At 52.2% G+C, this 12451-nt stretch overlaps 1 protein-coding gene across 12 annotated transcripts in view; it reads left to right on the top strand.

Annotated features, from left to right (window-relative positions):
• Positions 1-12451, top strand: part of SIPA1L3 (signal induced proliferation associated 1 like 3) — a 260357-nt gene that overhangs the window by 193442 nt on the left and 54464 nt on the right. For all 12 annotated transcript variants that reach the window (XM_055412268.2, XM_055412270.2, XM_055412262.2 and 9 more), the window contains 2 exons: positions 4634-4885; positions 5654-5791. In XM_055412268.2, coding sequence (XP_055268243.2) covers positions 4634-4885; positions 5654-5791 — 390 coding nt within the window. The remainder of the gene's footprint in view (positions 1-4633; positions 4886-5653; positions 5792-12451) is intronic.

Here is a 12451-nt window from a genome sequence, read left to right as displayed (position 1 = left end):
ACCGATAAGAAAGTAAGCCAGTGAGATGGTTCACATAGTCCAAGTGGAAATCACTGGGCGTAGTGGGAAGGCAGACCTGCAGGGAGGTTGCCTACGTCTGAGTCCAGGCTCCTCGTCTTATTAACTGTGACCCTGGGCAGATGTCCCCACCACTGTGTGCCTAGTTCCTCCTTTATAAAATAGGGACGTTAATGGAGCTTTTGCCCGAAAGAGGCTGTAAGGTTGAAGGAGGGGAGGCCCACAGAGCACACAGGACAGGACCTGGCCCATAGGAGGCACTCAGAGGACACCAGCTCTGAGGTCCTGGGTGTGAGGAGTATTAAGGGCCTGACCTGACATCGGACTAGGTGGTCAGGGAAGGCCTGAGGGTGAGAAGGAACCAAGGGATAGGCACTTTGGGGAGGGGAGGGTAAGAACAAGAGGCCCTTGGGTTGTTGACGGACCAGAAAGAGGGTCCCACGGCTGGAACAGGGTGAGCCAAGAGAAAGGCACGCGATGAGGGGATACTGAGAGCTTACACGCGTGATCTCCCAGGGCTGATGTGATCCCCGGTTTACAGATAAGAAAACTAACACCTGGAGTGGACCACTGTCTCGTGCAGAGCTGCATGGCTACTAAGTGGCAGAGCAAAGCTCAATCCAGGTTTCCATCTCCATGTATTCTGCTGCCTGTCAAAGCATTCTTGAGCTGTGGGCCTGTGAGTCCCAGCTGCACCCTCCCACCTTCTTGAGTCTTGCTTACTCTGAACTTGGGGCGACAGTTCTGGGCAGGGTTCAACCCTGCCACAACCCAGGGCTTGGCCAGCCAGATGCCAGTCCCCTAGCCTTGGGACTCCAGTCAGGCCCCAGGCGTCCCCTTCTCCCAGCCCTCTTCCAGGGCTTCCTCCACCCCTGCACGGGGCCAAGGCCAGGCCACACCCGTGCCAAGCTCTGCAGGGGCAAGTCACGCTGATTCTTCCTGGTTGCATACACACACAGACACACACACACAATAGCAGCCCGCCTGTCGGATGACTCTCCAAAGCTCAGGAGTACCAGAGGCCACACAAATGTCCTTGGACCTGCAGGTAGGGACCAGCCGAGTGAAAGGCAGCATCTGCAGGCTCCCTTCTCCTGCTCTGGGGAGACGAGGCCAAGGAGGGTGTGACCAGACAGAGGGGTTCCACTCCCTGCCCTCTTTAGGAGGAAAGCTATCATCCAGCTCCCTTTACAAGGCAGCCACTGAAACGGGACAGGTGTGGGCTGGGACTTGCGTGGTGTGTGTAGCTCTTCAAGCGCAGAGGGGTCTGGCTGACCTCGTTTGCAGAGCTGATATCCCAGCTTTGTGGTTCCTCCAGCCTCTTGCTATGACCCTGGCCTCCTAGCCTGGGTGTCATGATCCTTGCCACTGGCCAGGCTTTGTAGGGCCTGGGTCTGGATCCCAGGCTCTTCAGATACTGCATAGAATACGGGGGTCATACTCACACCCCCAGACCATGAGGCTGGGGTTCTTAAGTGAGCCCTGCCCAGGTGGGCCAGGTAGCCATGAGGGACATCCCAGAGTCCCTGATACGGTGTGTCATGGTGACCTGGCGTGTTTGTACAGGCTCATCTCACTGTGTCTGTCCTGCCTGATGGGGAAGCTGATCTAGGACGCCTTTGGCTTCTCATTTGGATTCAAGGTATCTTAAGGGGGAGGGGGTGCTCCTCCCTGAGAAGGGGAATTGAAACCCCACAAGTGAGTGAGTTGGAGAGAGAGAAAGAAGTCACCATGGTCTCCAGAAACTAGGCTATTGTGAATCAAAGAGAAGGAGGTAGATAGGAAAAGTGGTTTGTGAACCTGGGCATCCATCACCAGGTGTCTTCCACACATGGCTGAGAGGTTGGAAAGGGAATCTTTAGTGCAGCGTTGTTGGTCGAGCAAAAGACTAGAAGAAACCTAGATGTCCAACCACAGGAGACTGGCTAAGTAAATCCCAGGTCATCCATGTGATGGAGTAGTAATTGATTGTTTACAGAAAATGCAGTGAGTCAAGAATGTGTAAAATCTGGCAGCTGTGGGTGCTTCTGGTGGGTATAACTGGTGGACAGAGATTTCGTCTGATAACACTTTAATTTTTAAAAACAATCCTAAAACTGGATCAGTGAAAGGAGCTTCTTAAACTGTCTCATGTCAGCATCATCCCTGGCAGCTTGGTAAAATGCAGCTTCCTGGGCCCCGCCTTAAAGAGGACTGTGATTCAGAGGAGCTGAGATGGGCCCAGGCATCTGCTTTCCTTTACTGAGCGCTCAGGGTAATCTGGATGCTGATGGATCTCAGATCACAGGAAAGGAATTTGTTCCAGAGCCCCCAGGAGGGTGTGTCTGGACTTCAGAAAATGGAAAGGCTTCTGCTTCTGAGCTTGTGGGAATAGCAGGCAGAGTCCACAGAATCAGCTGGAGAAGGAGACCACAGCAACAGCTCATATGTGTTAAACACTTGGCATGCGCCAGACTTTCGGCTGATGCTCGCCACCACCCCCATTTTGCAGATGAGGAAACTGAGGCTCTGAGAAGGAAACTCCTTCACCCAAGGCTACATGGGCCATAAGCAGCAGAGCTGTGATCTGAACCAACTGTCTGCCTGTGGAGCCCTGGCTCTCCATCACTCTGTGCTGCCCTCCAATGATTCTTTCCCTCTTTGAGGTCATGCCCAGGGACTCTTGGCCAAAGTTGGAGCTGTCAGTAACAGAGACAGAAATCACAGGCCCACGGAATCTACCCACTGGCTCCCAAACCACTGTCCCAGTGAGCCAGTTTGTATGGTGGTTAAAGTTGGGGGCTTTCGAGTCAACTTACTATCTTTAAATCCAGTTTCTGGGAATTCCCTGGTAATCCAGTGCTTTCACTGCCAGGGTGTGGGTTCAATCCCTGGTCAGGGAACTAGAATTCTACAAGCCACATGGCACAGCCAAAAAAAGAAAAAATAAAAAAGGATGAATCAATCAATTCCATTTCTACCTCTTACTGGCTGTGTGGCCTTGAATAGGTTACTTAACTTCTCTGTGCCTCAATTTGCTTCTCTCTTCAGTGTATCTACTGATAATAACCAGCAACAGAGGTGAAGCAAAAGAGAGAGACTTTACTGGCTAATGCACCTAAGAAGACCGGGAGATAGGGCAAGATTGAAATGTGGCTTTATGCAGGGTCTTGGACATCTTCATCAAGAATCTCTCTCACCTGTCTCATTTTCCGCATTGCCATCATTCTCAAGCCACCTCTTCCTCATCGCAGCTCCAGCTTAGGTCTCCCCAGCTCAGCAGCCCAGTGAAATAGATCTTTTTCTTACCACCTACCCACCAACCCTTGCCCACCCCCCACCCCACCCCCCTTGCAGCAGTTCAGATTTGATGCTCACTGTCTTTGATTGGCTCAGCTTGGGGCACCTGACAATCCTGTGCCTGTCATCTCAAAGAAGCGCCTCTGATTGGCTAACCTGGGTCACATGCTCATACCTAGAGCCAGGAAGTGGGATCCACCCCACCCAGAGCACACAGACCTGTTCTCAGGAGAAGAGGGTGTAGAAGCTAGGCAGGCAGGAGCAGCGGGTACGCACTGCCTGTGTCCACGGTGGTGCCACCTCCACCTGGGCCTCCACCTGCAGGTCCTGTTAGGTGTTTGTATGCTGTCATTCCTCACCTGGCACCTGGCGAGGCGCGGGCACCTACTGATCCAGAGAAGCTGCTAGAAGGCGCTTCTGAATATCAGCTCCAACTCCAGTGCTGCCAAGGGCACTGTGTGTCTGACCCAGGTGCCAGAGAACATTCCTGGGTCACTTTTTGATGCCTCCTTAGCAGACATGACCTGGGTCCACAGCCACCACGACCACCAGATCTTTTGCCGGGTGACCCTGAAAGTGCCCCAGGCTCCAGGGACCTCAGGAGAACTACAGAGGGTGGTTGGCTCAGTGTGGGCCTGACAGCTTCCAGACCCAGGGCTCCTACCAGCTCGGCTCCCACAGCCGCTAGGAGGTGGGTGTTGTGAGCATGGCCCCCTGCTCGGGCTCAGAGCCCCCCCTATGCTGCACTGCAGCGGAGGCAGAGGACGCCAGCCCAGCCCGCGGAGCCCACCGCCCTGAGCCAGGAACATTGCAGCGCGTGTGCCAGCCTGGTCTAGGGGGAGTCACAGGCCGCTCCGCATCTATTTCAAGGTTCTGGATTTTTCATGGCTTTTTTTTTTTTCTAACCACCCTGCAAAGTAGGTCACCTGCTCCTCTTCCAGCTGCCTTTGAGCTTCTTTGGAACAAGGCAGATACTGTCCTTTGATGCCGAGGGCATCCGCCTTTCTGGCCCTGAGTACTGCCAAGGGAAGGCGGGGGGCCGAGCCAGCCTGAGGAGGACACTGGCCAACTGGAGGCCTGGGTCAGGGTGAAGGGAGAAACAGGGAGAGAGGAAGAGGAGGGATGGGGAGATGAAGTAGAGTGTGCCCAGCAGCCGGGGCCACTGTGTTGGACCCTGTCTGGGTTGAGGACACAGAGCTGCTCCATTTCAGACCAGTTTGAAGGGTCCCCACTCGGCCTCTAAAATAGAAGACTGTTCAGATCTGGGCTGTGAAGCAGCAGCCCTGCGTGCTGGTGGACCGGGTCCTTTTCTGAGTAACAACGTTTTCTTTCTCAGGGGGTGGCCAGAAACCTATGATATGAATACCTCGGAGCCCAAGACCGAGCCAGAGGGCCTGGGCCCGGGGGGCCGGCCCCCCTACCGCAGCAATGCTCCCTGGCAGTGGAGCGGGCCTGCGTCCCACAACTCTCTCCCAGCCTCCAAGTGGGCCGCCCCCGCCACCCCCGGACACGCCCAGTCCCTGAGCCGGCCCCCGAAGCAGACCCCCATGGTCCCCTTCCGGGAGTCCCAGCCCCTGCACAGCAAGAGGTAAGGACACCCCCAACCCCACCCAGGGCTGCCAGCCCAGCCCCCAGCTCCCTCCTGTCCCTGCCGCCCTCTGCCTTTTTCTCTCTCCTCCCCATGTTGTCCAGTCTCCTCCTCTCCTTCTCCTTCTCCTTCTCGTGCCCCTCCCTTCCTCCTTGCCTTAAACTTGCCTTATGAGCCTCTGGAGCGTGGACACAGAGCTGGGGCGCTCAGCGCCTGCGGTTGGAAATCCACCCTACCATGTGTGATTAAAACCATATATTTGTTTTAAAGGTCAAGGGACTGAGAAGCACAAAATTTAGGAGGGTGATTACTTCTGGGGGAGACAGGGAAGTGGGGCGGGGAGGAGCCCACCCATGGGTACACATGGCCCAGTTCTAGCTCTTCGGTTGGGTGGTAACTTGGAGCAGTTTGTTTTATTATGATGGCATATACCTTACAGATAAGCGCTTTTGAATATATTATTTATTAAAAGATAAAGAAAAATTTCTAAGAAATGAGAGAATCCAACTTGAAGAGGAGAGTCTTGTCCCAGGTGTGGGTGGCCCGTCCAGCCCCTGTCAGGCTGCAGGCGCTGAGGGGTGGGCTCAGCTGTGGTGGGAAGGAGGGAAGGGGTATCCTGGCCTCCCCAGCCCTTCACTCAGCAGCCCTGCCTCCATCCCCACAGAGGAGAGCAGGTGAAGCCCACAGGTGTGGCTAGGTTGGGGGACTGGGCTGGGCTCTCCTCCTCGCTCACCCCCACCCCCTTCCTCTCTCCTGTCTCTGTTCCAGGCCCGTCAGCTTCCCCGAAACCCCTTACACGGCGTCACCAGCAGGGGTCGACAAAGTCCCTCCCTACCGACAGCCTTCTGGGAGCTTCTCCACCCCCGGCTCGGCCACCTACGCGAGATACAAGCCATCCCCAGAAAGGTCAGACTCTCTTCTCTCTTTCCCGTTAAGGAATCTGATGAAAGCCAGCATTCTTCTTCCTCAGGAGATGCACTTACCCGACATACAGGTTTATTTGCCTTTTTATGGGGCTCTTGGATTCCCCAGGGTCCTCAGAGGCCCGCTGGGATAGAGGCCTGTGTGCGTTAGGGTGTGGGGCCAGGACGGGCCCTGCCGGTCCTCGCAGCAGCGTTTCAGTTGCCGTTTTTCTCAGTGCCTGAATCACTTGTCTCAGCACTCCCCTTGCAACACAGCTGTTCTCTGCCTCCAGCCCGCGCTCCCCCCATACCAGGCCCCCAACATTACCCAGTTTTCAGGGCCAATCAGGGTTCAGTCCTATCCCCTTCCCCAGTCTGGCAGCTTAGGGGATCTTACCAACTCCTGCCTGGCTCCCTGTGCCCTTGGAATAAACACAGTTTCTCTAGCTTACTCTTCAGTGGCCTTCCACTCCAGTGCCCTGGGACCTTTCTTCTCCCCTGGGGTGCCTGTCTGAGGGGTGGCCACACACCACTCCCCTGTCCTCGGGCCAGAGCCGTGCACCTCATCCTGGCTGCCTCCCTTTCCCCTCTCCTTGCTGCGACCCATCTCACGGTCCATCTCTTCACCCTCCGGAGCATCTCTGCGCCCCTCCCCCCTCCTCGTGTCCCCAGTGCCCTGCCCTGGCCACCTCCCTGACCCCCAGCCTCTGTGCCACCTCTTCTAGTCCACCCCCACTCAGTAGCCAGGGGGTCTTTGGCTGGCTGGCCATGTCTATCCCCTGCTCCAGACCCCACCCCCACGTGTCCCAGAGTTTTCTTGACACAGCCTCCGCGCTTCACTGTGGCCACCGGGGACCCCTCCCCTGCCTCTCCAGCTTCGTGCAGTGCCCTGCACATCAGCCTCCCCAGCCCCTTCTCCCATCCAAGTACTAATCAGGCCCGACCCTGCTTAGCTTCCTACATCAGACAAGATGGGGCGAGTTCAGGGTGGTGTGGCCGTAGACACCAGCCACTTCTGATCTCCTCGGCAGGCTGTGTGCTTTTCAGAATCCTCCCTATGTTCTTCTTTCCACCCAGAAGTTCTTCATGATCTTCGCCCCCACAGACTCCCTGGACCCCACTCTTCAAGTGTGAGTGCTGATGCTCCTCCAGAAAGCCTTCCCTGTAACCCCACCTCCCACACAATGACATGTGCCCCTGTGCCCTTCACTTCCGTTTGTCTTTTCCTGACGACAGCCTTGAGTCCTCTCCATCCTGTTAGCCCAGAGAAGTGTGTGTGCATGCATATTCATGCGTGTGTGCATGAACAGGCCTGCTGCTCTCATATAACTTTTTTTCTTAATGATCACCATCACACAGCTCACGGTCTGGTAGATCCTTGGTGTATATTTGATGAAAGGATGGAGTGAGTGAGTTAGTTTGTTTAAATAGCATGCCTCAGAATCGCCCAGAGGGAGGGCTTGTTAAAATACCGATAACTGGGCCTCTCCCTCGAGTTTCCAGCTTGGTAGGACTAGGGTAGGACATGCGATTCCAAGGCTGCCAGCCTGGGGAACACACTTTGAGAGCTACTACACCAAACCACTGCTTGATTCTAAGCCTCTGTTGTAAAATTGGGGGAAACATACTCTTTCATCTTCTGGTAGCCACCATTCAGCTCTCAACTGCTGTGGGTCCCAAGAGCCCTCTGTGTTCCAGGTGCCAGGAGAAATATTTGAGATACTCACCCCAGGGGTTCCTATTGTCAGCACCTGCTATGGTGAGAGGTCAGAAGGGATGCACACACTGCCAAGAGCTCTGATAGACTCAGGCCTTGGAGGGAGCTCAGCCCAACCCCAGGTCTAAGCTGGCTGCCCAGAGCAGGTGGTATTTGAATAGGGCTTTGAGAGATGAATAGGAGTTTGCCACAGAGAAGAGGGAGAAAGTCATTCCAGACAGAGCAGAGGCCGCAGACATCAGTAAGCAGAGTGGTGTGGAATGGAGAGGAGTCTGAGGTGTGGGGGCACCTGGGTGGCAGCAGTGACTGAGGCTGGAAGTGGCACTTGGCATGGAGCCATCAGCCAAGAATAGAGGTGGTGGGGATAATGCTATTGGTAATTCCAAGGAGCTTTTTTCCCCCAAAGTCCTGGTGTCCCCCTCCTATCTTACTGCTTTTAAACTATTTGAATAATTATAGATTCACAAGAAGTTTAAAAGAAACGTATAGAGCCCTCCTTGAATCCTTCACCCAGCCTCTCCAAATTTAACATCTTGCATAACTGATACAATATCAAAGCAGTTGACATTGGTACAATCCACAGTGCTTATTCAGAATACACCGATTACCTGTGTGTGTGTAGCTGTGTGGAGTTCTGTCCGCAGTTAAGACTCAATTGTGCCATCACCGTGAAACTCCCTCCAGCTACCCCTTTATAACCACACCCATCCCCTCCCCTATCCCTCTGGCAACCAGTAATCTTTTCTGGATCTCTTACTTCATGAATGCTATCATGAAAGGAATCACACAGTATGTGCCCCTTTGAGATTCTTTTTCTCTCAGTTGAGAGTCATCCACATTTTTGCCTGTATCTGTAGTCAAATCCTTATTGCCGAGTTGTGTTCGGTGGTATGGTACCATTGATGAATATTCAGGTAGTTTCTGGGTTTGGGCTGTGCAAATATTCATACTCTGAACATGCGTGAAAATAAGTTTTCACTTCTCTGTGATAAATGCCCCAAGAATGCAGTTGCTTGCCAAAATATAGAAACAACCTAAATGTCTGTTGACAGATGAATGGATAAAGGAAATGTGGTGTAATATACACAATGGAATATTATTCAACCATAAAAAGAGGAAATCCTGCCGTTTGCAATAACGTGGATGAACCTTAAAGGTATTATGTTCAGTGAAATAAAGCAGAAAGACAAATACAGTGCAGTGTCACAAAAAAAAGTCAAACTCAAAGAAACAGAGTAGATAGAATGGTAGTTACTTGGGGGTGGGGGAAATGGGACAGTGTTGGTCAAAGGGGCACGAACTTTGAGTTATAAGATGAGTAAGTTCTGAGGATTTCATGTGTCACATGGTGGCGGTAGTTAATTCTGTATTATACACTTAAGATCTGCTAAGTGGGTAGATCTTAAACCCAAAAAAAGATAACTATTTGAGATGTTAGATGTGGTAATTGTGGTAATCATTTTACATGTATACATATATCAAACCATTACATTGTACAACTTTAAGTATATTATGTTTTTATTTGTCACTCACACAAACCTGGGTGGGGTGTGGGGAGATGTTTCTCCAAGTGCCACTTACTCAACAAGTTGAGAGCATTATTATTTCAGTGAAAGGGTGTGCTGACCATTTGTATTGTGTGTAGAAAAGTGTTTAGGGAAAAAAAGAAAACACAATTGCATACTGTGTGGTGAGTCCATTTTCAGTTTTAAAAAGAACTGCCAAACTATATTCCAGAGTGGTTGTACCATTGTACGTTCCCACTGGCAAGCTGTGAGTCATCCGGTTTCTCCACGTCCTCATCACTATCTAGTGTCATCGCCACTTTTCACTTTAGCTATTCTCATAGGTGTGATGATAGCTCATCGTGGTTTTAATTTGCATTTCTCCAGTGGCTAATGATGTTAAACGTCTTTGTTTCAGTGTTTGTACATTCTAGACACAAGTCCTTTGTCAGCTCTTCCTCCCACCAGTCATTAGTTTGTCTTTTCATCTTGTTAACAGTCTTTCACAAAACAAAAGTTTTTAATTTTGGTAACATGCAAATTACAATTGTTTTCCCTTTATGGATCCTGCTTTTGGTGTTAAATCTTAGAACTCTTTCCTAGTCCTGAGTCCTGAAGATTTTTTTTCCTAGAAGTTTTTCCTTTTTTTTTTTTTAGCTGCACCTCTCGGCATGTTGGGAATCCTAGTTTCCCGACCAGTGACCAAACCCATGCCCCTTGCAGTGGAAGCACAGAATCTGCACCACTGAACCACCAGGGAATTCCCCTTCTAAGAAATTTTAATTGTTTTATATTTTGCATTTAAGTCCATGGTTGACTTTGAGTTAATTTTTTAAAGCTAGTTTTTTCATAGGGTGAAAGGTTTAGGTTGAGATTCCTTTTTTTTGCCTGCCAGTGTCCAGCACCATTTATTGGAAAGGCTCCTTCTTCTCCACTGTCCTGCTTTGCTCCTTAAAGCAAAAGCTCATTGGAAGGGAAAATCAACTGGGCGCATTTGTGGGGATCTATTTCTTTGTTCTCTGGACTGTCCCAATGAGCTGTATACATGATCTCAGTGAGTTGTTTCTATCAATTCCACGAGGTGGGAAGCATGTCCCATTTTACAGAGGGAGAGGGGAAACTGAGGCTCAACACAGTGGATCCACTTGGGCGGGATCACTTTTCCAGGAACCTGGGCCTATGTGATTCCAAGGGACCAACTCTGACCCAGAGATGTCCTCCTGCCTGTCCACAGGAATGGTCCCTTCAGGAGTCCCCACCCCCACAGTGACACTAGGTGGCTGTGATTCTGTGTTCCAGGCTCTCTGGCATTGGCAAGTGGAAAACTCTCACTTTCCCCTCAGATTCCAGCTCCTCCCAGCCCATCCCTCTCTCCCCAGGCTCCCCGATGCTGCTTTCTGTGGCACTGGTCTCAGTAGTTTTCATTTCTGACAGCCAGCCAGGTTCCAAGTTCTGCCAAACATTCCTAGCATACCTCAGCCCCTGAACCCCGCCAGTGTTTCTCGTGGCTGGTCACCAGCCAGCCTTAGGAGGCCCTGGAGCAGGTTGGGCTGCCCCAGTGGCCTTTGGCCTCAGCTCCTTTCCCCATTTCCTGTCGCACAGTTGACAGCCTGGAGCCTGTGGGACCCAAGCCAGGCATTCGAGCCCAGCCACAGACATTTCCCCTTTCGGGACTCCTCTGTCTCCTGCTGTCCTCCTGCGGGCCTTGACCTGCCAGATTCACCAGATTTTCAGGAACTCAGAGACCCTCATAGACTGAACCTGTCCTGTAGCCCATCTTAGATTTACTGGGAGACAAGAGGGCCTGCACTTTATCAGCTATGTGGTGTGGGCCAGGGGCTTCACCTCTCTGCCCCTAGGTTTGCTCACATGTAAAACGTCTGCCTCGGGGACTTCCCTGGCAGTCCAGTGTCAGGGCTCCACGATTCCACTGCAAGGGGGCACAGGTTCAATCCCTTCTCGGGGAACTAGGATCCTGCATGCTACATACCGCAGCCCCAAAAAGAAAAAAATTAGCTGTTTAAAAAAAAAACAACTCTTAAGGCTTCCCTGGTGGCTCAGTGATAAGGAATCCACCTGCCAATGCAAGAGACACGGGTTCGATCCCGGATCCAGGAGGATCCCACAGCAGCGGAGCACCTAGGCCTATGTGCCACAACTACTGAGCCTGTGGCTTGGCGCCCGGGAGCCGCAACCACCAAGCTCACATGTCGCAGCTGTGGAAGCCTACTCATTCTAGAGCCTGTGCCCTGCAATGAGAGAAGCCATCGCAAAGTCTGCCCCTGAGCAGCATTGAGAACATTCAAAGAGGGAAACTCTCGTGAACACTCAGAACTGAGCCCAGCACACAGGAAGTGCTCCATGAGGGTCCTGATTGTCACTGCCACGAGCCCTGCTATGCCGGCAACTGCAGATGCCATCCTCACCCTCAGGTGTTTGCCACTCTCGTGTGCAAGATGAGCAAATGTCCAGACTCAGCCCAGAGCTAGGACAGAATTGTGTGCCCAACTCAGCACCCTGCAGGGCTGGCCTGGACCCCAGACGTTTGCTTATCAGGCTACCTACCTGGCTTTTTCTTTTCCCCTTTGTTTTCCTCTGCCGGTTCCATAAAGAGTGGTCCATCAGTTAGGGAGCATTTGACATCTGTGGGGTGGGGGGCGTTGCTACTCTGGTTCTTCATTTTGGTGCCCAGGTTCTTGGTTGCTGTGTGTGGACTAAGTAGTTGCAAGGCACGGGCTTAGTTGCCCCACAGCATATGGGACCTTAGTTCTTGGACCGGGGATAGAAACTGTGTTCCCTGCGTTGGCAGGCAGATTGTTATCCACTGGACCACCAGGGAAGTTGAAACATTTGATGTTAGACAGAAAACCTAACTCAAAAAGACATGAGCATTAAGGGGATTTATCATCACATAATAATTCCAGAGGCAGGTGGCTCTCGGGCTGGTCAGTTGTATAGGTTCTTCCTCAGGGACCTGACTCCACTCATGACCTACAAGGGCTGCTGTGGCCCCAGGCAAAACCGGTGCCCTGCAGGAGAAGAGGGAAGAGCTGCTTTGTTTCTGAGGATGAAGGAACTTGGTCACTTACCCACCCCTGAACTAACCCCTGGCGAGGTCACATGGGACCCCTACAATTGTCTTGTGTGCTTAATTGCTCAGTCACGTCCAACTCTTTGTGACCCTGTGGACTGTAGCCACACCAGGCTCCTCTGTCCATGGGGATTGTCCAGGCAAGAATACTGGAGTGAGTCGACATGTCCTCCTCCAGAGGATCTTCCCAACCCAGGGACTGAACCCAGGTTTCCCGCATTGCAGGCACATTTTTTACCATTTGAGTCACCAGGGAAGCTCAAACCCTCAGAATTTGCTCAAGTCATGTGGTCGAGGGTTGGCTGCCAGAGCAGCATCCAGACTCCACCAGCAGGGACTAAGAAGGTGGTG

This window comes from Moschus berezovskii, chromosome 22, assembly GCF_049115385.1.
Source record: "Moschus berezovskii isolate FMDL1 chromosome 22, NW_MosBer_1.0, whole genome shotgun sequence".
Lineage (NCBI taxonomy): Eukaryota > Metazoa > Chordata > Mammalia > Artiodactyla > Moschidae > Moschus > Moschus berezovskii.
This window is presented reverse-complemented; position numbering and strand designations above follow the sequence as displayed.